We start from the raw sequence: 25,167 nt of genomic DNA, 5'->3' as shown, positions 1-25,167 counted from the left end.
CTTTTCTGTCACTTTTGATCAATTTAATGCATCCTGGCTGAATAAAAGTATTGATTTCTATCAATATAAAAATCTTAATGATCACAATATTTTGAAATCTATTATATATAATTAAATGTGTTATATTTAAAATAACATGCACTGATTACATGAATTAAGAAAGTAATTTTGATTCCAGAAATATATATTCAGGTAAAAGCAATAAATGTATCTATTCCAGGATGTGTTTTTCCTTATAAATTTGTCTGTTACCAATGCCCACAACTCTGGTCACATTATGAGTCTAATCTCACTCCATCTCTTTGCATCCCGTTTCTGCCAAGAAGGAAAAATCTCCCTGTCGGAAGAGAGTAAATGCTTGAAATCAGAGAGTTTAGCTGAGGTGAGAGTCGCTCTAATAACCTTTATACTCCAGAAAGCCAAGAGGTTAGAGTGTGTGTGTGTGTGTGTGTGTGTGTGTGTGTGTGTGTGTGTTCTGAGGGACTTTGTTCCGGAGGTGGAACTTGAAACCAATGCCTTCTGTTTGTAGAAAAGACCCCCTTCCCCAAACTCCAAGACCCTTTTTCTCGTCCAGGCCTCTCTCTCTCTCTCTCTCTCTCTCTCTCACACACACACACACTCACACATTTTTCTTTGCTGGTCTGTTAATTATTGGTGTTTGCTAAATCAAGTGCTGCGATTATCATTGTTCATATATAAGGTCTGATTTATGCCGTTGGAGTTGGAACAAACCCCAAAGCCTTAAATAATCCTGCGCATGAACGATTCTTCAGATTATGTTTTGATAAGGAGAGATGTGCTGTAAGACAGGTGAAAAAATTCCACAGACTTCCATTGAAGGAGGGACCCGAGGCATTTCTATAGAGCAGAATATCATAGAGACTTGAGGAGGGACTCTTCTGACCAGTAACCAATCGCCTACAAACCACCCAGAACACCCACTGCTCACATTTTCTTCAGAAATGTAAAAAAAAATGTAAATCTAGTATTGATCATTGTCTGGAGCAGACACATCACATACCGTATGTTTTGCAGAAGTGCTTTATCAAAACACCTCTGTGTGTTATCTCTTTCACACACACATACACACACGCAGCGTCTGGCGAGTTGTGTTTGAGCAGATCCTGTGGTTGAGTTGTTATGTCTATGGCAGAACGCTGTCTGTGTGCTGTGATATGTGTGTGTGTGCGTGTGTGTGTGTGTCTGATATCAGCACATCAAAGCTCTGAGGAGAAATTAAAATGGAAACATATAACACACTTGTTGATGTGTAGAGTTTATCCCTACAATGAATGTGAATCAATTAATTTTGGAAGAATTAGAAATTGAAATAGCAATAATTGAGTTCATATTGACACTTTAGATTGCACACGTTGGTATCTTGGCAAATCTGAGCACAGTTTCAGACACTTTTGAGATCCCTTCTGAAACTTTAGAGGAGAGATGCTTTAGAAGCAGGATAGTTCATTTGCTCAAAATCTCAATTTGCTCTCTATTCGATCTCATTGCGTTCTAGGAGAAGAATACATATTTGGTATCTGGTTAAAAGTTGCAGTGAACTCTTATTATATACATGTTTGTGTATTATATTATTGTACATGATGTTATATTGTAGCAGAGCCGCTGTCACTGAGTGGGAATGTTTATGGACAACTCTGTCAGGTGTTACAGCTCACATTATTATCAAAGGAAAAAACAGATGATAGATGGATGCATACATGTGTAGTAAGAGAAAACAAAAGTAGAAAGAGAGAGAAGAGAGAAGGTCTCCTTCACAGCAGAGGTGGAGGAGCAGATGAGAACAAGGAGCTTTTGTTTTCTTGATCACGTCCTGATCCGTTAAAACGCTCTCGCTCACTCTCTTTCTCGCTCATAGAGAAAAGTAGCCACAAAAACTGCTGGTTTATTATGTGGTGTTTTCAGATCCACCTGCACCTAAACTGCTCATATAAAAATTATGATTGTTTGTTTTACATTTTCAGTTAGAATATTTTGTCTTAAATTCTATTTAATTTCCTTTTAGTATTCTAGTCACATTTATTGTGTTTTTTTATTTTGAAAACTCTCTTTTTATTTGTTTTAGTTCATGAAAATAGATCGTTTTTTGTCATTTTAACCCTGTAAAGCCTGACATTTAAAATAATAGTCAAAAATTGACTTCTGTTAAATGGAACAGTTTATTGACCGTTTAGACAAAATATTTTTATCATATGTTTTTTGTTGAGTATCATATTTGATACATCAGGGCAGGCTTTTATGGCTCATATGATATGATATAGTGAGAATATGGAGCTCATACTGGAGGAGAAAACATCTCAATTTTATTCAGAGGCCCAAACTGAGCAAAAATATTCAATTTAGGTGCTGATATTTGTGACCCTGGACCACAAAACCAGTCATAAGTCACACAGGTATATTTGTAGCAATAGCCAACAATACATTGTATGGGTCAAAATTATCAATTTTTCTTTTATGCCAAAAATCATTAGGGTATTAAGTAAAGATCATGTTCCATGAAGATATTTTGTAAATTTCCCACTGTAAATATATCAAAAATGTGGATATGCATTGCTTAAGACTTCATTTGGACAACTTTAAAGGCGATTTTTTTTGCACCCTCAGATTCCAGATTTTCAAATATTGTCCTATCCTAATAAACCATACATCAATGGAAAGCTTATTTATTCAGCTTTCAGATGGTAAAGATTAAAAAAATTGACACTTATAACTGGTTTTGTGGTCCAGGGTCACATTTATATAAAATTTAGATGAAATTCTGATGCTTGTAATGTAAATAAGATCTTTAGAACATTACAGCAGATACATAAACGTCATAAAATCATGTAAATATCAGTCGTCACTCTATATCTGCCAATAATATGTCTTAGTAAGATATTTAAATGCTTAGTTTTATGATCAAAGCTCTGTAGTTTTAAAACATATAATGCAATGATGATTGAGAGATGAACAAATAAACCTTCTTCATATGGATCAATTTTTTGGAATAGAGATTTATACATCATCTGAAAGCTGAATAAATAAGCTTTCCATTGATGTATGGTTTGTTAGGATAGGACAATATTTGAAATCTGGAATCTGAGGGTGCAAAAAAATCTAAATATTTAGAAAATCACCTTTAAAGTTGTCCAAATGAAGTCCTTATCAATGGATAACCATTTTTGATATATTTACAGCAGGAAATTTACAAAATATCTTCATGGAACATGATCTTTACTTAATATTCTAATGATTTTTGGCATAAAAGAAAAATTGATAATTTTGACCCATACAATGTATTGTTGGCTATTGCTACAAATATACATGTGCGACTTAATACTGGTTTTGTGGTCCAGGGTCACATTTGATACTCACATTTTAACATGATTTTTCTATAAAATAATTTAAGGATAATCAGGTAAACTTAAGTTGCTTCAGTGCAGTAAGTGTTCATCTTGAAATATTACTAACAATATAAAAAGTTATTCTTACATTCACTTTATAAAAATTAGTAAACATTCACAGCAAAAAAGACATAAACCTCGACCTGAAGGGGGATGTTTTTATACAATTATACTAATTTTTATTTGTTAAAAAGTATAAAATATCAGACGACAGCAGGCATGTAGATTGTGTGTGACAGCAAAAGTTTTGATCATGTTGATAATTTAGAAATTTGTGCGGCAATTATGATACACTAGGATTTATAAGGTTAACAGTTTTCATTTACGATACTAACCTTATTTATAATATGAGGGCGAATAAATAACGACAGGATTTTAAAATTATTTTTGGGTGAACTATTCCTTGAAAACGCTGAGATTTAAGCTCCTTCAGCTGATCTCTCTGTGTGTGTGTGTGTGTGTGTGTGTGTGTAATTCATTAGCAGCCTCTAATCTCTATTGTAGTGCCATGTTGACACTCTCTCTGCTCACACACGCGCACACACACACACACACACACACACTCAGTGTTGTATGTTTCCTGTTCTCTGAGGTTGAGCATCAGAGGTCATGTCAGGTCATCCCGAGGTTAATGACAGTGTTTAGAATAAATCGTCTACTTATTATGAGCTTTGATGTGACCACTGTCCATTTATTTAACCAGTATTTTGCTCTTAAGCGTTCAGCGTGTGGTTTAGGGTGTGTGTGTGGTTCCTGTTGGCTGGAGATGTTCTCCTAACAGCTGCGTTCCGGTTTTGAGGGAATTCCTCCTCAATATCTGCTCTCTCATGTTAAACTCCGCTCTATAATTTTCCAAAAATATCCCCCGCAGCAGTAGAGCCGCTTTAGTGCCGCTCCAGTGAGTCACGCTAAAGACTTTCTGAGGACTAAAGGCGATTAGTTGCACCAGTTCGGCTCTTGTCACATTACTGTATATGCATGTGTTAATTCAACCACCTCTTTCTTCACTCATTATTTGATTAAATGACATTACAAGACATTTTTACTTACAACTGAATTAAAAATGCTAAATAATAATTTAATTTTGAGATGATGGACAGCACTCGCTGAATTAAACATGCAGCGCAGAAAAGGTCACAATAGTATAACATACTACTGTTATGTGTTACTGCATACTGTTTTGCTTACTAATTTTTTATAAATAAATAAATAAATGCATACTGTTTTTATATATATATACAGTATACTACTGTTAAAGATATTTTTGAAAGAAATTAATACTTTTATTTAGTATGGATGCATTAAAATGGTCAAAAATGACAGTAAAGACATAATGTTACAAAATACATCTATTCCAAATAAATGCTGTTCTTTTGAACTTTCTATTCTTCAAACAATCCTAAGAAAAATGTTAAAATATTAAGAGTCAGTATATTTTCATTGATTTATTTTAAAGTATTGTTGAGTCAATCTCATATTATAATTAAACATGATCAGAATTTTAAGGCTTATGTTTTATGTTTAGATGTATATTTACAAAAAAAAATAATACAACTATTTTAATATGTATCTTTAAGGCTTTTTAATGCCATTTTAATGCAATTTTGTTATATATATACAATAAATATAATCATATCCTGCTCATCCCACCCTGTTATGCCGCATTCGATCATCATTCATTTATTATCTGCTTAAAGGATTAGTTCACTTTAAAATGAAAATTACCCCAAGCTTTACTCACCCTCAAGCTGTCCTAGGTGTAGGTGTACCCTGATGCTCCAAAGCTTTATAATGGCAGTAAATGTATATTTTACTTTATAACGTGATAAATATGGATATTTTTCTTACACAAATGCATCGCTTCACTTCAGAAGGCCTTTATTAACCCCCAGAGCCGTGTGGAGTACGTTTATGATGGATGGATGCACTTTCTTCAGCTTCATACTCGTTGGTCCCACTCACTACCATTATAAAGCTTAGGAGCATCAAGGTGATTATTAATATATCTCTGATTGTGCTCATCAGAAAGAAGAGAGTCATATACACCTAGGATGGCTTGAGGATGAGTAAATCATGGGGTAATTTTCATTTTAAAGTGAACTAATCCTTTAAGATCAATAAATCCTTCTCTTGAAATATTGCTTAAAAAAAAAAAAACAGATCCATTTTTTGCTCAAGGTGTCACTACATTTGAAGACTGACCCTGTTGCGTCGTTCTTGCTCTTTGTGAAGTGTCTGTTTGTGTGGATGGTGATGAAGGTTTTCAGATTGTAGCTTCCACTCCTGGTGAATGTCAAATGTTCAGAGAATAAGAAAGTATGCAAGACACACACACACACACACACACACACACACACACACACACACACACAGACAGCTCACCTTTCACAAAATAACACTGAACGCCAAACAGGCCGACTGCTGGATTGTGTGTGCGGGTGCGTGTGCGTGCATGTGTCAGTGTGTTTATTGTGTTTTGCTTCACGTTACTCTGCAGACGTGTGGAATTCTCCTGTCATCTCTCTCCACCAATCACAGCGCAGCATCATTTAAACTGAAGGAAACTCCAGCACTACTAACACACACACACACACACACGGCCTGTTTTCTCTCTCTGTGTCTAATTGACCGTCTCTCATCCAGTGTCTGTGTTTTAGGGTACTGGGAGGGCAGTAAATTACCCCCTTTTGCCCTCTCACATCACATGACTGAGCACATGACATGTCGCTTCCACTTTTTCCACTTCGTCCTCTTTGGTCTGTGTTTGAAATAGCCGTCCCCAGTTTTATTATTATATTTTTTATATTATTTTTGCGTTATTCCATATGTATACTATACTTTTGCCAAAATTTCATTGTAAAACATTATAATCCACAATACAATGTGCTCAAATTGACCTACATCTATTTCCACTGTGATTTATGACATACTTCATGGATTTAGTGAGGAAAAGAACTACAATCCCATGAAGCATTGCAAACAGCATAATTGAATTAAAAATGATGAAGCATAAAGCTACTCATTTACAAATGTTGATTATATATAAACAATATATTTTAAGCTTATTGCAAAATATGCATATTAATATACAAACATTCAAGTCATTTGAGAGAGTATAGAGATTGACTCTATCACGCCATTTGCAGTGCTTCATGTGAGTGGGTGGAGCTAATAAGATATTTTGGCGCTTGTTTTGACTTTCATTGGTGGAATTTTCTGTATGGCATCATGGGTAATGTAGTTTTTCACCACGAATTCCACTGTTAAACAATTATTTTCCATGAATTCCACTGTTAAACACAATTATTTTTCACGAATTCCACTGTTAAACACAATTATTTTAAAACTAAGCTGAAATAACGTGGGCTGATGGCTTCAACAGAAGCAAATACTATCAATTAACAACCTCGCAGCTCACAGTAGGTCTGTCTTTAAAGGTTTATAAGTTACCATTCAAAATCAATCTCCCTATGGAAAAAATTAATAGAGTTTTTACTTCCGGAATCCGACTGTTGCGCTCTATTATAAAGTGCTCTCTTCCCTGCAGCATTGGCTCTTTCTGTCTGTTTTGACCTGGTTTTATTCTTGTCTTCTGTTTATTGTATGTTGTGTTCAGGTTAACCTCCACCTGAGCTGCTTTTAAGCGCTTCATATTCGTGATCGGTGGCCTAGAGGCCGTTCTCTGATTGGAGATCCCACGCAGGTGTTGTCTTTCATTTGAGCCGTGATTGGTAAAAGGAGCTGTCAATCAGCGGCTGGAATGTTGGCTTCTTTCCGAGAACAATAGCAGGAGGGATTGTGTTTGGAAAGCCTAAAGCACTCCAAGGAATCCCAAGTGGATTGTACAGCATTCCTTTCATGAGCAGGAGAACAGGCCTTCTGTATTACATTATTATTTCATTATTCTTTCATCTAGAGCACATCATTATGAATGCATTTGAGTACCTTTGTTATTTATCTGAGGCCATTAAATCATGGTGACCATGCTTCTATTTTGCATTTCTTTTACATGTATAATTGATTGCTATTAGTTTATTATAAATTATAATAAAAAGGCGTGCAGTAACCAGGAAACTCCCAATGGGAAAAGTAATCCTAATGAAAAGCTCTCTCCATGTATTATAAATATTATATTATTATTTGATGTGAATGTTGTCATTAACATGATATTGCGTCAGATTTCAAAAAAAAAATTTTTTGTCTGTTTTAAAACACTTTTTCATCTTAAAGTCGGCATGAAACGGAAGTTGCAAGCCTTTTCTTACCTATTGTATATACGAGTGAAACAGCTTCTCGAACAAGAACGAATGTTGGGCGGGACTTGATTTTGTCCATCAGAAACTGATTGGATTGTTGGATTGGATTGCTATTGGTCCATCTCGTGTGATTGACAAGTGGCCCCGCCCTCGTGTCAGTAAACACAACATCAAAGAAGAGAAGAGATGCTGCAAGAGGGAGGAAAATAAAGCACTGCAAAATAAATAATCTTTATTTTGATTAAAGATTATGAGGGATTGTTTACTGATGGCATAAGCCCCGCCCCCTGAGTTCTGTGGTCTTATTACTATAACTTTGTCTAACTGCGTGACCGTGAAAAAAATAGAGCTGTTTGCTTTGCTCTCATTACGACTAATAGAGGATGAAGGAGGATGTGTGGTCCTGGTAAACCTGACGTTATTCGGACAAAATGTCCCCACAAAGATTGGCAATATCTGAAATCCTTGCCCTTGTGGGGAGATTTTTTGGTCCCCATGAGGAAAACAGCTTGTAAATCATAGTAAGTGATGTTTTTTTGAAAAATGTAAAAATGCAGAAAGTTTTCTGTGATGAGTAGGTTTAGGGTTAGGGGATAGAATATACAGTTTGTACAGTATAAAAAACATTATGTCTACGGAAAGTCCCCATAAAACATGAAAACCCAACATGTGTGAGCGAGTGTGTATGTGTGTGTATGTTGAGCCTTTGGTGGTCTGATCATTACAGGTCTGGGCTGGTTGTGTATATTGAGGTAATGTTTAGTGCTTTGTGTGTCTGTCTCCATTATTCCTTTGATGAACAGAGTTGACATCACTCACTCAGCACGGAAGCGTTTGTGTAAATCGCTTCTTTCCGTTGTGAAGCTGGACTGTTAGGATAAAACACTTTCTACTTAAACAAAAAGTAAAGCACTTATTTAATAGTACTGATGTGGTTCATTTATAATTTATTGAGTGGTCAGGAACACCTTAGCAACCACTGCAACACTCTAGCATTGACGGATTGCACAGACAAATCACTCTCGTGTTTATTTTTTTCAGAATTTGAAAATGAGATATGTGAGAAGATGATAGTTTACAGTGAATGATAATAACAGCTGTGTTGTCTTTCTGTGGAAGGTTATCTGTCCCGTGTGCTGAGGAATTACACCGAACAGGCGTGTGACGGAGAATTCCTGACTGTCCGCTGCCCGCCCAGAACCTCCATCACCGTCCAATCGGCTTTCTACGGCGGACAAGACCCCACCCACTCACTTCAGTGCCCATCCACTTATAGCAGTGCTGGAACACACTCAGTGAATGACATCACTTCCTGTCATGTGTCAACATCTTTGCAGGTAATACACAATGAAATAAGAATAATAAGAGTGATTAAGTAAAACGATCCATTCAATTCCGGACAGTGTTATTTTAGTATTATTTATATACTATTATAGTATTAATTAATATTTATTTTTATAATATTTTATATTATTATTAGCTTTAATTTTTTTTTAATTTTTCATATAGGTAGTATTAGTACTACAACTTAAAATGTTTTTTTAAGTTTAAGGTTTTCATGTAATATTTATATTTTATTTCAGGACATTACAAATGTTCTGTTTTTTTGATGTACCAACGAACATAAGACTCTCCATAGATTCCGAACTGCCTCACAAACACCGGACTGCTTCACAAATGAGGGTCAGATAAACGCTGGATTTGCACAAAAGATTAACATGACGGCACATGCTAGTCGAGGAGTTGAATCAACTCCACAGCAACTACATAAATTTATCCACTAACCATTCAGAAACGTCCAGTTTCATTCTAAAAGTTGTAACTTCTTCCTGAGTCTCTCCATCAGTGTCGACTCCGGTTTGAACAACGTAAGGCTGAACACTTTTGTCATTTTGGCTGCGTGAGATTCTCCAGCTTTGTTGTTGTTGAGCAACTGAAGCACGAGCTGTTAAAGCTCCACCCTCTTCTGGAAAGGGGGCCGGGAGCAGCAGCTCATTTGCATTTAAAGAGACACACACAACAACTGTTTCATGTTGACTTTAAGAGATGGAAAGTTCTCCATATCTTCTTCTTATTTGTGAATGTTTATGAATTCACTTTATGTGTGTGGTCCAGTGTTATATCATAATGAGGCTGTATTTTGTTTTTGTGCATTTAAATGTGTTGCGACGTGGCAGTAGCTGGTTTGAACTGCCGCATCTGTGACAGCACATGCACGCGTGATTTACGGTCGCACACTTGGTGAAACCACATGCTATAAACACACACATGTATAGCACTGTATGCTGGAGTAAAATTACACTCTGTGTGTTTTTATGCCCAGAGGGAAGGAATCTTCTGTGGGGAAAATGAAAGGCGTGGAATGTATTTACCTGAATGAAAACATGCCATTCAAAGAGCTGTCTGTGTCTCTGTGTCTGTCTGTTTGTCTGCAGAAGATGTTGGATGAATGTGAGGACAGGCGGAGATGTCAGGTTCTTGTCAACAGTCGTTTGTTTGGGACGGACCCCTGCCCGACCATCAGCAAATACCTCAGTGTGCAGTACAAGTGCAGGCCGAGTGAGTTTCTCACACACACACACAAACACACACACGTTTACTTGGCTATCGAAATGAGAAAATGTATAGACTTATATTTTATATGCAGCTAGGTATATAAATACTATAACCTAACTCTAACCCAGTGGTTCCCAACCTTTTTTCCAGGAGACCCCTATTTTAACATTCAAAATCCTAAAAAAAAAAAAAAAAGGTTATTTTCCATTAAAGGCACAATATGTAGTTTTTCGCCGCTAGAGGTCGCTGAAAATCAAGAAAACTAGATTTAAACAATAAGACTGAACGTGTTGAGCTATATAACAATAATTAGTTTTCTGTCTATAAATGTAACCAAACAGTTGTTCCCTTGTCTAATAAAACATGTAATATATTAAAGCGTCTTTAGTGTTTTTACAAAATAAAACCAGAAATCGAGGGTAACGCGGGTATGACGCGGGTAGGACAGTCGGACACGTCCATGTCCTCGTTAAAAATTGCTTATTTGGGATTTAAACATTCTTGGAAACATTTGGGATAATGTAAGTACACAAGTCAACAAAATATATTACACTGTTCTAGTGGTTTTTGTATATTTGAATCCAAAAATCTTACATATTGTGCCTTTAACTGGCTAAAATTTACAACAGTGCATAAAAATGTGGTCTGAGTTTCACAAACAAAAACCGCAGACAGGCTGAATGAAAATATAAATCCACTCTCTGTCAGTAGGTGGCGCTTATGTAACAGCAGAAATCCTCTCACTTCTTCCTGACATTTTTTCCGAACGAAACCTACGTGAGACTGTTGCTTACTACTGGACAGTATTTTCCGTGAATTTTTCGAATCCTGGCAATCAAATACGTTTTAAAATGTTTTACTAACCGTCGTAAATTGTATTGTGGTTTATTGTCAAACTGATAACCGTTTCATCCCTAGCCCTCAAACTAGAGTGAGCTTGGCAACCCCTCGTAAATCTTTAGCGACCCCTAGTGGGGGTCACGACCTCCAGGTTGGGAAACGCTGCCCTAAACCACACCCTAACCATAAGAGAAAACTTTGAGCAAAACTATATTTACTTTATTTTTATGCCTTTTGACAAATGAAGACGTCCCTAAACAAGGGTTTTGGGAGTTTTTGTCCGGTTTAGCTCACTTCTGGGTACAAATTTGTCCCCAAAATATGGTTAAGGTGCACGTATACACACGCACACACACACGCGTCCACTCAGCCATATCTCCCCTCTATTGGCTGCTTTCAGCAGGTTTTTGTGTTCTGTTAGCTGAGCAGAGAGAAATCTGTCCACTTCTGTCCTTTCTCTCATGCAGGTCTGACAAATAAACCCCTTTACCTCAGTTACAGGTCACTGTGTCTGTTAAAGCTCCACAGATATAGACACACTGAGTTGAGCTGAATAATCACCCTATTGTCTTCTGTAAAACTGCTTATATCTGAATTAAATTCTTTCTATAACTGATGAACTTTACACAGTTATTGAACTGAACTGAATCAACACTGAACTGACTTGAGCTGAATAACGACACTATTAGGGGCTTTCGCACCGGAGGAACCTTTTCATAGTTCCTTGAACTATTGGCTGAAGCACCCGGATTTTGCCGTGTTCACACCGCAGGAACTAGGAATGATTTTAGTTCCATGAACTCCTTTTGGGGGAACTAAATTAGCTCCTACTTCAGAGTAGGGTCTAAACCAGCACTATAGGAACTACCAGTGATGTAATTGTATGTTGATTGGTCAAACGCATGTCAAACACCGGCACCCGGCATTTTTAAAAAGCCGTTTAAACATATTTACTTCACGAACATGGAAAACTCAGGGAGCTATCCTAGTGGCTAGTTCCTATAACTGAGTTCCTTGAACTATTCAGTGCAAAAGCCCCTATTGCCAGCAGAATTTTAATCATATTCGATGAAGCTTGCATCACTGATTCTGTTATTTTCCTGTTTACTACTCAATCTCTACAATCTCTGTTGTATAAAGTGCTATAAAATTAAAGGTTACATGACACACACAGGCTCGTTTTAAAATCTAGTTAACATCAAAATGGACACTATTTACTTTTTTAATATATGTTCCTTTTTGGCTGACGTCACCAAGCCCTCAAACCACCATACATAGACACTTTTCATGATCTAATTAATTCCCAATCAATAAATGGATAAGAAGCACATAAATACAATAAATACAAATACATACATAACACACAATGAAGTATTGATATGAATCGTCCACTTTACAGCACAACTGTTTTCAACATTGATAATAATCAGAAATGTTTCTTGAGCAACAAATCTGCATATTAGAATGATTTCTGAAGGATCATGTGACACTGAAGACTGGAGTAATGATGCTGAAAATTCAGCTTTGATCACAGGAATAAATTACATTTCAAAATATACTCAAATAGAAAAATTATTTTAAATTTTAATAATATTTTACTGTTTTTTACTACTGAAAAGTAGTGTATTTGATCAAAATACATGAAAAATGGTTATTTTGTGAAATAACTGTTTTCTATTTTAATATATTTTAAAAGTAAATTGGTTTGTGTATGTCATTTCATGATGACTGTGTGTGTGTTCTCTCTCCAGATGAGTATAAGAGTAAAGTGGTGTGTGAAGGGGAGCGGTTGCGCTTGGGCTGTAAGACGGGGATGCAAATCGCGGTTTATTCCGCCATGTTTGGCCGCACGCAGCAGGGCACACTGGAGTGTCCTCCACACCACCGGAGAGCGCCGTCTGTCGGTGAGAGCTCAGACTCATTTCTCATTTTCACCAGGTTGAATCAATGAAAGTTTTGTTTTCAAATTCTTGTGAATTTTGAGCATATTAGTGTTCCTTTATATCAGGAATATAAATATATATATTAGTTGTTATTTTAGTTTTATTATAATTGTATTTTGAATTATCTTTTTTATATTTTTAGTTTTCATGTTAAATATTTTTGTTTATTTTTTTTAGTAATTTTATGTGTTTTTGTCATTTTATTACTTTTTTGCTTTTTTATATATTGCTATTTGTTTCATTTATTTTTATTTCAGTTTTAGTTCATTTTAGTTTATTACTTTAATACTTTAGTTTATTGCTAAGGCAAAATTTCTTATTTTCATTTAGTAAATGTTTTTAATAGATTTAGTTAATGATAATACATATATATATGTGAATACAATACAAAACAAAACAATAAAATATATATATATTATATTTGTACCCATCCTTCGTTGTCCTGTGAAATGCTGAACTATGTTTGATCATCTTACGTTTTAGATGTTGTCTTTGTATCGATACTGGCAGTTCTTGGTCTAAATAATCTGTCTAAAATGCAATTACCTACAGTAAAAGTCTTACACAAACACACACACACACACACACACACACACAGCTCTTACAACACCTGTGCAAATACGAATGACATCACATCATCTCAGGTGTTTGTCTTCACTGCTTCATTTCTCTTGTTTCTACATGTTTGTGTTTGTATCTGTATGCGTGTGGAATATGATGCTGTCAGATCGTCTCATTGTTATTGTGCCAGTATCAAAGGATCAAACTGTGTCATTTTGTGCCTGTTCTGGGGAAGTGCTCCGCCAGGAACATGTTTGAATTCAAGGAAACTTCTCGGATGTGTGGGAGGAAATTCAGTTAGAACGTCACTCTCTTTTTGTCTTGAGTATCAGCTTATCTCATCTCCTTTTACACTCCTGGAGGGTGTGTGTGTGTGTGGGGGGTGTGCCAACATTTTTTGGTCCCCATATGAGGAAAACAGCTTATAAATCATACTAAGTGATGTTTTTTTCGAAAACGTAGAAATGCAGTAAGTTTTCTGTGATGAGTAGGGTTAGTGTAAGGGGATAGAATATACAGTTTGTACAGTATAAAAATCATTATGTCTATAAAAAAAGTCCCCATAAAACCTGGAAACCTGTGTGTATGTGTGTGTGTATGTGTGTGTGTGTGTGGGCGAGAGAGAAAAAACACCCTCTTAACCAGTGCTTGACTAATCACTCTGACACTGGACTCAATGACGAGGTTAATGGGGTCTGTTTTTCTCTCTGGACTTCCTGTCAGGTAAAGACTGAGAGTGTTTCACCAGAAGCTGCTCAAGAACCTCCATCTGTAGAGTTAAAGGTCATTAAAGCCATTAAAACTGAATCAATCAGAACTTAAAGACTGTTAGATCTTAAGAACATTTGAAACACATTTGATTTTGAGTAAAACAGAATATTCAGCAGCAGGATTTGATTTTTATCCATCAGATTTTGGTTGGATTGTGAAAATTGATACTGTTGGATAATATTATTTTTCAACTTCTGCACAGTTACATCATCAGTCATTTCAGATGTAGTGAAATGATTATACTGTAGATATAGTATATTTTCTGTAGAATTAAACATTTTTTTAGAACAATGTTCGCAATAAGACATTTTATGAATTATGAATAAAATTCACAATTAATTTTTTTATACTGAGTAGACTACACTATACTATTTTTATAATCCCTCCTAATCTTTAATGAAACTTTGGGCCCTATTTTAACGATCTAAGTGCATGGTCTAAAGCGCACAGCGTAGATGCACTTAGGGCATGTCCGAATCCATTTTTGCTAGTTTAACGATGGGAAAAATGGTCAGCGCGCCCAGCACATGGTCTAAAAGGGTTGTCCCTATTCTCTTAATGAGTAATGGGTGTGATTTGGGTGTAACGTGCAATAAACCAATCAGAGTCTCATCTCCCATTCCCTTTAAAAGCCAGTTGCGCTCGCACCATGTTGGATTCGCTATTTACATGGTGGAATTTGAAAGCTGAAAAACTGAACTCTTCTCTAGCGAGGAAACGGATCTGCTCGTGCACGAGGTTAAAGTGCACGAGCAGACCATCTACAGGAAAAGCCGGATTCCACCAAAGCATCTTTATGCACACAATAATAATTGGCATTTGTTAATATTTGGCATGTTTGTGTGCTTCTGCGCATCCCTGTGTGTGTAATAAGAAGAGTATACACGCGCTGTGCACCCGCATATAGGCGCATATTACTAACGCGCTCTTTAAATAACAAAAAAAATATTGCACCATTGACTTTAGACCAGGTTTCAGTTGGTCAACGGCGCAGTCGTTTTCAGTTGCCTCAAAATAGCAACACGGCAACAATGCGCCTGAACACACCTCATTTTCAGACCAGCACACCCATGGGCGCACAAATGGGTGCAAATGCATTTGCTATTTAAACAACGTGGCACAGGATGTGAAAATGATTGCGCCGGGTGTATGATAGGGCCCTAAATGTTTCAGTCCTTAATTTTGAGCACTTTAAATTCTTTACAAATGAACTATGAGTATAGTAGTTAAAAAAAATAACTATACCCATTATGCTATTAATTATTATCTCCATCTCCATTTAGACATTTAATTAATGTGATCTGCTAATGCATCCTAAATTTCAAAGCTTTTGAACGGTAGTGTATCTAGTACTTACTCACAGAAGAATAAAACACATGGCCTCCATGGGCTTCTGTACAGTTCCCACATCCCATATTTCCCCCATACAGAGCTGTAAGCTCAGATTCGAGCGTGTGTGATGAAGGACTGAAAGTGACCCTGGGGTTTTTCTCTCACGTGGATCCAGTTTCTGTATGTGCTCAACCAGAACTAGAGCTCCAGCTCAGCGAGCAGAAGAACCGTTAGATCCGTTCAGATCCCGGTCTGTCATAAGCGACATCATCAGTGTGATACAGCAGGTGATGTGTCCCAGCGGCCCAATAAATAGTTTCCTCAACTTTAACTTTGACAACACTGGCTGGTTATGCCGTTCATAAATCAGATCGCTATCAGCGAGCAGGTCTCTGTTTACTAACACGACTCTGTGACCTTCGACCTCTGACATTTGTTGAAGCCATTAGTCCTGAGGTGACGACGTGTCTCCGGTCCTCAGATCTTCAGTGAGTGATGGTTATGTCAAGTCTTTGTGCTTTGTGTTAATGGATTTGTGTAAATGGGCCGTCACTCTCGTTGTGGGTGTTCTGTGTCACTTCTGGTTCTGGTGTAATTCTGACCCATGTGGACTCTCTTTCTTAAACCTTAACCAGTGGACAGATGCATTTTTAACCATTGAGGGAATGTACACTCTTGAAAATAAGGTTCTTTATTGGCATTGATGGTTCCATAAAGAACATTTAACATCCATAGAACCTTTCCATTCCACAAAAGTTTCTTAATAGTGGAAAAAGGTTCTTTAGAATTTTAAAAAGTGTTTTTACAATTTAAAAAAAAAAAAAAAAAGGTTCTTTTAAGAACTGATCACTTAAAGGTTCTTTGGGGAACCAGAAATGGTTCTTCTATTGCATCACTGTGAAAACCCCGTTTGGAACCTTTATTTTTAAGAGTGTAGGTCAGGGGTGTCCAATCGTGCTCCTGGAGGGCCACTGTCCTGCTAAGTTTAGCTCCAACCCCAATTAAACACCGGAAGCAGCTAATCAAGGTCTTACTAGGCATATTAGAAACTTCCAGGCAGGTGTGTTGAGGCAAGTTGGAGCTAAACTCTGCAGGACAGTTGCCCTCCAGGACCGAGTTTGGACACCCCTGGTGTAGATGATGACCTTTGACCTTTTCTCATAATTTTGTTTTAATGTTCTCTTTATATGTCATTGTGTTTGTCGTTTATGACAACCTAAATTTGAAATGGCCAATAAAAGTGAAGCGCAAAGTACATCTAGAAAATCTACATTTTTTATTTTATTTATTTATTTTTTATTTCAGGTCATCCAGACAGGTATATATACTATAATTATAAATATATTTTTAATATAATTTTTAAAAATAATTTACTGCTTTTTTTAAAATAGCATAATTCTAATTCTAAAAAAGAAAGAAAGAAATTACTTCACTAAAGATTGGGCTTATAATATTATCATTTGGACTAATAACCTAAATTAAAAATACAAAAAAAAAAAAAAAAAAAAAGGTGAAGCACAAAGTACATCTAGGAACTCTATGTCTGTTTTTGCTATTTATTTCAGGTGATCCAGACAGGTAAAAAAAATAAAAATAAATAAATAATAATACATTTTTAAAATAGTTTATTGATTTTTTTATGTATTCTAATTCTAATGTATTCTAAAAAAAAAAAAAGTAAAGATTAAAGATGGCATTAGAACAAAAATATTTAAAAATTATAATATAATTGGGGTTGATAATCTAAGGTGAAGGACAAAGTAAATTTAGCATATCTATGTATATATTTTTTTAATTCCAGGTGAGATATATATACAGTCAAACCAATTTTTTTTAATATTTTCCATTTTCACTTAAATTTTTTTTAATTTGTAGTAAATTTGATGTGCTTTGCAATTTTTATTCGTTTTTTTTTTTTTTTTTACATTTCTAAATAGTTTTAATTTATTTCATCATTTTAGTGCTTCAGCTTATTACAGTTTTAGTTGGCAAGTTTTTTATCTAATATTTATATTTTACTTTATCTCAGCTTAATTTCAATAAACAAAAATGTTTTTTTTAATTGATTTAGTTTTAGTTAACAATAACAACACTGATTATAGCAATAGTCACCCACATATGATGGCTATGATATTTTCCACTTTTTGGTGACTTGAACATGTTATCTAGCAGTCTGTTGGTTTTAGCCACGTCCATTCATTGACCGTCTGATTGATATTACACTCTGAACTGGAAAGCACCTTCTCAATCTGGCCAGCTCTAATCTGATTGGCTAACTGAAGTTCCTGAAATAAAAGCATTATTAGTTCACTAGGAAATGAAGTCGTGTGAACAAGATACAGCAAATGCTTTTGAGGATCAGATAACCTGCAGATTTTCGGCTTAGTGGCATCAGATCTCTGAAACATATTCAGACGATTGAAACAAGAAGAAAAGCAGCACTGACAAATAATGAATACAGACTTTGAAATACTTTCACTAAATGACATAATTATAGGACATTTTTAAGGGGTTTAAAGCCAAGTTTGTCTCAAAAGAACACGCTGTATGTTTATGTGAGCATTTTGCCATCTGCCGTTCTGACCAGCGGCTGCAGTTTCTTCCTCCCCCGCAGAATCAAGCGGTAAAGACACATAATGATGGGCGGACGACAAGCCCAAACATGAACACAGACACACACACACACGCACACACTGCTATCTGTTAAATGCCTGTGTGCTTGTGTATTAAAACTGTTTGATGTTCTTCACTGTGTTGCTTTATTGTTCTGTGTGTGAAAGTAAAACACGTTCATATGGTGTTTTATTTATCCAGAGCTGTGACGGTACCTTCAGGAATATGTTTATTCATACCAAGGTTATATAAAAATTCATACCAGGGTTATATAATTTTTTTTTTTTAATGAAATATTAAAACTTTTTCAAAAAAATTTTTCAGATATTTGCCAAGAAATGTTTCTCATTTTCATTTAGTTTGTCTTGATTTGACTAAAATAACTAAAACTGAAATAAAAATGAATTGACTAATTTTTCATTCATTCATCAAAAACAACAACAAAAAAACTAAAAATGACTAAAACTTGAACAAAAATGTAAATAAAATGCAAAATATTTACATAACTGTTAATAAAAACTGTTGTCTCAATGATGTAACCCTCATTCATATAATTTACAGGCAAAATTCTGTCTAGAAGTGACAAATCCATCAATTGGGTACATTCAGGGGCATCTCCAGTTGGAAATTATGAATTATAAAAAATGGCTATAAAATTATAAAAATTATTAATAAAGGAAATACTGTGTTTTCAGTCATTATACTGTATTTCGCTAATAAAACAGTGTTTCTGAATCTAGACTTTTATTTTGAAAGACGTGCGTGAAAGCGGTTGACTCTTCTGTCAGAGAGTGCCTGAGGAAAACGCGATCCTGATTCAGTATCTGCGGCCAGATGAGATCATGTTGTCAGGCTATATGTCAGTGTCATTATTCAAACGTTATTTTCGTAACTTCTTACGAAATAAAAAAGTCGCTGACCTCAGAAAAACGAACTTTCCTGTCCTGTCAGACGTTATACTGTGCTCGTAGCGCGCGCTCCTAAATTGCACGCGCGAATGCGGCGGCGCGCGCTGTATATCACTTCACTATATATAAAGAGCAAAACAAATCACGAGCGTAGTTAAGTTGTCAATAAGTAAGATATGAAATTACCAAAAAGTACCATTGAATTACGTAACTGTTACGTCAACGTTAGCTGGGAAGGAGTAGCATACAGGTAAGCTGTTCATGATCAGTGTCCATATGTTTCGTTAACAGTATTGTTTATTTACTATGGTAACTGTTTAATTTTCACTTTGTGTTATTTTGTATATTTGTATTTATTTTTTTGTTTTTAAATGACTGTGGTGGCTCATACCAACATACTAACTTTATTGTATTAACAAAAAGTAGTTTGGGACTGCTATTTAATATCTATTTATTACATTTCTTATACTATTTTAGGATTTAGGTCAAATTTCTAAAAAATTCTGTCTCAGCCTAATGACCATGGGAAAATGTGGGTTAAACCAGGTGAGAACCGCTGTTCAGTCTACACCATTCTTATATATTTTTCCTCTGATTTCAGGGATAAGGTTTAGGAGTAGGGATAGAGTTAGGGATATGTTTTTGGCCAGGAATGTTGTTCTAGGATCAACTAAAGATGTTGATCCAGGAACATGTCTTGCTTTGCAAAATCACAGTGACCAATTGGCTTTATCTATATAAACAATAAGTCTATGGTATGTGCTTATTTTGAGATCTCACCTGATCTGTCATGTGATTCCAGACTGCTCGTCAGACGTGGCTCTGCAGGTGATGACATCACGTTGCCAGGGGAAACGTTCCTGTGTGGTCCGCGCCTCTGTACAAGAGTTTGGAGACCCCTGTTACCGTGGCACTCGCAAATACCTCAGCGTGATCCACACCTGTGGTGAGTTACACATCTGAACACACACACAGCTGTAGAAGAATGCAGCTTGATACACCTTTATTCCCATTATTAACTAGACTACATTAATAAATGGGCCACTCTATGTTATTGGTTGCAAATTTGAGCTGTCATAATTAAAAAAGTTATTAGTGACGGAGATATCTTTGATAACTCAATTAACTATTGGGCATTAGAACAAAAAAATATGTAAAACTTATACTAATGCTTTTCATGTGTTGTTTTTAATGATTTATTTTTTGGCTAATATAAGTATTGTTTACTTGTATCTTAAAAATAAATTTTTAATAAGTTATACGCTATATAATAAAAATAAATATTATAAAATTCCTTACCTTTTAATTAGAACAAAAAATATTTAAGATTATAATGTAATAAAGCTTTTCATGTGTTGCTTTTAATTAATAATTTTATTGCCGAATAACAGAAAACACAAAGTATTGTTTACTCCTATCTTAATTAATTATAAAATATTTATTATAAATGTAGTTATAAATATTAATTAAAATAAATAGTATAGAATTTTTATATTAAACATATATAATACATTTTAATATTAAAGTATTAATGCAGCATTATATTAAAGTTTTTAACCTGTTTTCTGTCAAATTTCCAGCAAATTATAAAGACAATGAAGAAACAATAATTTTTTTAATTTGCCCCAAATTCTTAAAATGTCATTCTGATTTTCAATGCATTTAAAGGAATAACATATGGTTGAATGTCATATTAAATATATCTCAAAGCTCATTTTCTCAGCTGGTTTGTAACAGTTATCTTGGAATATATTTGCCCTGTTCATTAGTGCTTGATTATGGTTTTATATCATTACAGTAAAGGACAATCAGTTTCTTTTGTGCAGATAGAGACACTGTTTGAACACTAGAGGGCAGTAATCACTCACTCTGAACAAAGGCTGGCTGTGTGTGTGTGTGTGTGTGTGTGTGTGTGTGTGTGTGTGTGTGTGTGTGTGCGTGTACAGAAACCAGCTAAAGCTCTGGAGCTCATGTCTGGAGCACAAATGGTGTAGGACGAGTTTTAAGTCAAATTCATGACTTATAGTTAGAGGTTTGTTCAGATCACTAACCCTGTTAATACTGTCAGTTGTCTTGTTTTTGTGTCAGTGTTTTCAGTTGCTGTAATATTGTGAGTGTTTCAGCAGCAGTGATTATAGTTCTGCAGGATTTCAGGACTTCTTTTTGACTGTAATCTGGTTCCTGTCAGTCCAAAACAAACATCCAGACCAGACATCAGAACGATGTATCTGTCTGTCCAAATACTTGTCACAGACTTTTGAAGAGTCGTGTTTCTGTACTTTTAACAAATTGTTATTATTGCAATCATAGTTATCGTGTTTCGGAAGCGTGTGGTTTGGTTGTGAAAATAGACAGGGGAAAGTATGTTTGTTTTAGAGCCGATATCAGCTGTGAGGTTTTCTGGGACGGTCTGTGCTGTTCTGGTCTGATTCGAGATGTAAAACCAAACTCGTATGTTAGCGTGTGAGTGATTGTGATGATTTAATGATGTCGATCAAGCAATAAGATAAAACAAGTTTCTCAGCTTACTGTGTGTGTGTGTGTTTATGCTCAGATCAGATGAATGCAGTTTTTTGGGTTTTCTAGGTGGTTGAATGTAAGTCATGCTGACCAAAACTTTCCTTGTTCTCAAATGAACTATTTCCTGTAACCGGAAATCTGATAAAACACCAAGCTGCCCTTGAGTCAAAGCTAAAAATGTATTTATTTATTTATAAAAATGTATTTATTTATAAATATAATTTATTTTATTTATTTGTTTATAAAAAATATTTATTTAAAATATGTTTAAAAATCTCTATATAAATATATAAAATATTTTATAATATTTATTTAATTATAAAATATTATTTATATATTTTAAATATAAAAATATTTATTCATTATATATACAAACACAGATGTATATAATATATATATATATATATATAAACATTTATTTATTTATTTATTCATACACACAAACACACATATATGTTCTATATATATATATATATATATATATATATATATATGCACTTTGTGTGTGTGTGTGTGGTTAATTTTGTTTATTTATTTGTTTATAAAAATGTATTTAAAATATTTTTTAAAATTCTATTTATAAATATATAAAATATTTTATAATATTTAATTATAAAATATTATGGGTAACACTTTACAATAAGGTTCATTAGTTTATGAATTAACTAACATGAACTAATATTGAGCAATACATTTGTTACTGTATTTACTAATCTTCGTTAACATTATATTATTATATTAACATGTTAGTTCACAGTGCATTAACTAATATTGACAAGATTTTAATAATGTATTATTAAATTAACATAAACAAAGATTAATAAATGCTGTAGAAATGCAGTTCATTAAAGTGTTAACATTATTTATGCATTTTAAAAATGCAAATATTTATCAATTCTTATATATATATATATATATATATATATATATTTCTAAAATGGGGAAAAATGTTTTAGGGTTAGTCTAAAACTAAAAGATAAAATGTCTGTGGTATGTCCTTTATTTAGAGAGAAAAGTAAAGCATTTTTCTTCAGAAGTGAATGAGGAGAAATGATCTTGATGAAATGTAGATGGATTTGAGGTTATGAGGTTCATATTTATGGCTCCATCAGTGTGACTGACAGAGAATTTGAGATAAATGACCATGACTAATGTTTTCAAAACCACTGACAACATTCAGCTCAGGAGAAATGGACAGAAACGAGTGTGGTCATGTGACCCATCATGAGCGACAGGGAGAGAGAGCTGAGGTGTTTTGGTCTGTTGCGGCATACCATTGCCCTTAAAAGGCAGTGAATTTCATTGGCTGTATGACCCGAACATACGATGCCAGCCCTGCTTGCACATGCTCAGTTCAGTGCCGTAGTTTCTGTGTTTAATAGTTTGGAAGTTACAAAACACTTGGAGGGACTGAAGTGATTTATTTACTGTTTTAAAGAAAGCTTGCTGCAATATCACCAGTGTGAAAGCAGCATGTTCACACATGTGAAGGGCAGATCGTTCTGTGGGTCAGTAGGGGTGTGGTTGAGGTCAGAGGTCAACTACATAGCTGCAGATCAGCCAATAGGAAGCCAGCATGCTTTAGTTCAGCACTGACCGTGTCAAACACCACACAGGAGGATTGTGTGAATGTTTGTGCACTGATCAGCTCTTGCTTTCTCTCATGTGGTGGTCTTTGGCCTTCTGGTGTTTTTCTTGGGTCTGTATTTTTCATGATGTCATCTGTAAGCTTTTCACACACGCTTTAACACTGGTCGCGAGGAAAGTTTGGAGAATGCTTTTGTAAATACTGAGATTTTCAAGCCTTGAAGATTCAAAAAAGTGGTCCATATGACTATTTCTAGTCTTCTAAAGTTACACAATGTCTTTGTATGATAAACAGACTGAAATTTAAGTTGTTATTCACCGACAATCTTCCTCTCTATTAAGCTGTTAACCACTGAATTCATGAACGAAATGTTCAGTTCATTTTTGTGAACTGAATCAACTGATTCATTAAGAAGATTCAACTCAAAAGAATGATTCCTTCACAAATGCTTCTGCTATTTTAGCATTATTTATAGACTATTACAGTATTATGAATTAGATTTATTTATATTTCAGTAAAGCAGTGGCTTTTATCTTGTGTTTAGTGTCTTTCTTTTCATTGTTAGAGTGTAGCGGCATCTTTTTACAGCTTTGTCTATTTGGAGCTTCTATTCTGTGGAAAATGAGTATTGGAAGCGTTTCAGATATTTCATTATCGATATGTTTGGAAGAATCGATATTTTTGACATCACTACATTGCGCTTAGTTCATTATTTCAGAAGCCTTTTTAAAAGACTACAATTGAAAAATGTATATATTATATATAAAATTCAACCCGCCAAAGTGGCTAGCAGGAGTGACTGCGTTACACGCCACTGCTGAAATACACCCGCACTTGGTGGGTGTCAATGTCAAGCCCTGATTAGAGCGGATTTCAGTCTTTATATATAGTGCATGAATCGTATGGACAACTTACAGTTTTATGATGGCTTTGCATGCTTTTTAAACCTTTTTAAACCTTGCAAACCTATTTATCATAATTGCATGGAAAAGAGCGACCAGCACAATTCTTTAAACTTCCTCATTCTGTGAGGAAATGAGGACAGAATGAGGGTGAGTAAATGATGACAGAATGTTCATGTTTGGGTGAACTATCCCTTTAATTTTAAATTGGCTGTATTTCCTTTTTGGATTAAAGTCAAAGTAATGACAGAGCAAGTGAGAGAGAGTGCGAGAGAGAGAAAAAGATCAAAGATCCAAAGCCACAATGTCCACTGAATGAATCTCTAATGTCACTTCCTGTTTCTTTTTGTCTGGCTTACAGACACACACACACACACACACACACACACACACACACACACACACTACAGCTACACGCCCCTCCAAAGTAACTCCTGCCCCTCTCGCTGTCTCGCTGGTAGGCTGAACGTGTGTGTGTGTGTGTGTGTGTGTGTGTGTGTGTGTGTTCATGTTCCCTCCATGTTCACTGAGGTGATCAGAGCTGCTCTCTCTCCGGAGAGAAAAGCGTGAATCAGGAGAGACGTGCTGAAGGAAGAAAGGCAGGAGGTCACATGAGATTCTTGAGGAGATCTGCTGAGTGATTTGTGTTTGGAGGAGCGGCGTGGAGTTTTAGTTTACGGCTCAACCGTCTGTCTGTGACGGCGAACACACGTGTGCACAGGTAGATGCTGACCGGAGAGAAAATAGTGTGAGGAACAGATTTTCACCAGCATGTGTTTGTAAGTGTGCTTCTGAATTCATACCCTGTGTGTGTATTTGTGAGATTTTTGAGCAGTTTTTCTTAATGAAGTGACTGTTTGAGAGAGTTCGAATGTGTGTGTGATCAGAGGATTTTATTTGGTGTGTTTACTAGGTCAAGCATCACTAGTACTGTTACTAAAGGAGTTAGTGATTTAAACAAACCTCATAAAATGAA

At 35.3% G+C, this 25,167-nt stretch overlaps 1 protein-coding gene across 4 annotated transcripts in view; it reads left to right on the top strand.

The window, feature by feature from the left end:
- Positions 1-25,167, top strand: part of LOC127502396 (protein eva-1 homolog A) — a 48,996-nt gene that overhangs the window by 2,902 nt on the left and 20,927 nt on the right. The window contains exons 2-5 of one of the 4 annotated variants that reach the window (XM_051875315.1): positions 8,777-8,994; positions 10,096-10,216; positions 12,805-12,957; positions 19,984-20,127. In XM_051875315.1, coding sequence (XP_051731275.1) covers positions 8,777-8,994; positions 10,096-10,216; positions 12,805-12,957; positions 19,984-20,127 — 636 coding nt within the window. Of the gene's footprint in view, positions 1-8,776; positions 8,995-10,092; positions 10,217-12,804; positions 12,958-19,983; positions 20,128-24,598; positions 24,971-25,167 lie in introns of those variants that run through there. The other 3 variants (XM_051875314.1, XM_051875317.1, XM_051875316.1) reach the window with 3 other exon arrangements.

Source organism: Ctenopharyngodon idella, chromosome 20 (assembly GCF_019924925.1).
Source record: "Ctenopharyngodon idella isolate HZGC_01 chromosome 20, HZGC01, whole genome shotgun sequence".
Classification (NCBI taxonomy): Eukaryota; Metazoa; Chordata; class Actinopteri; order Cypriniformes; family Xenocyprididae; genus Ctenopharyngodon; species Ctenopharyngodon idella.
The sequence above is the reverse complement of the archived record's forward strand: the minus strand, read 5'-3'. Positions and strand labels throughout refer to the sequence as shown.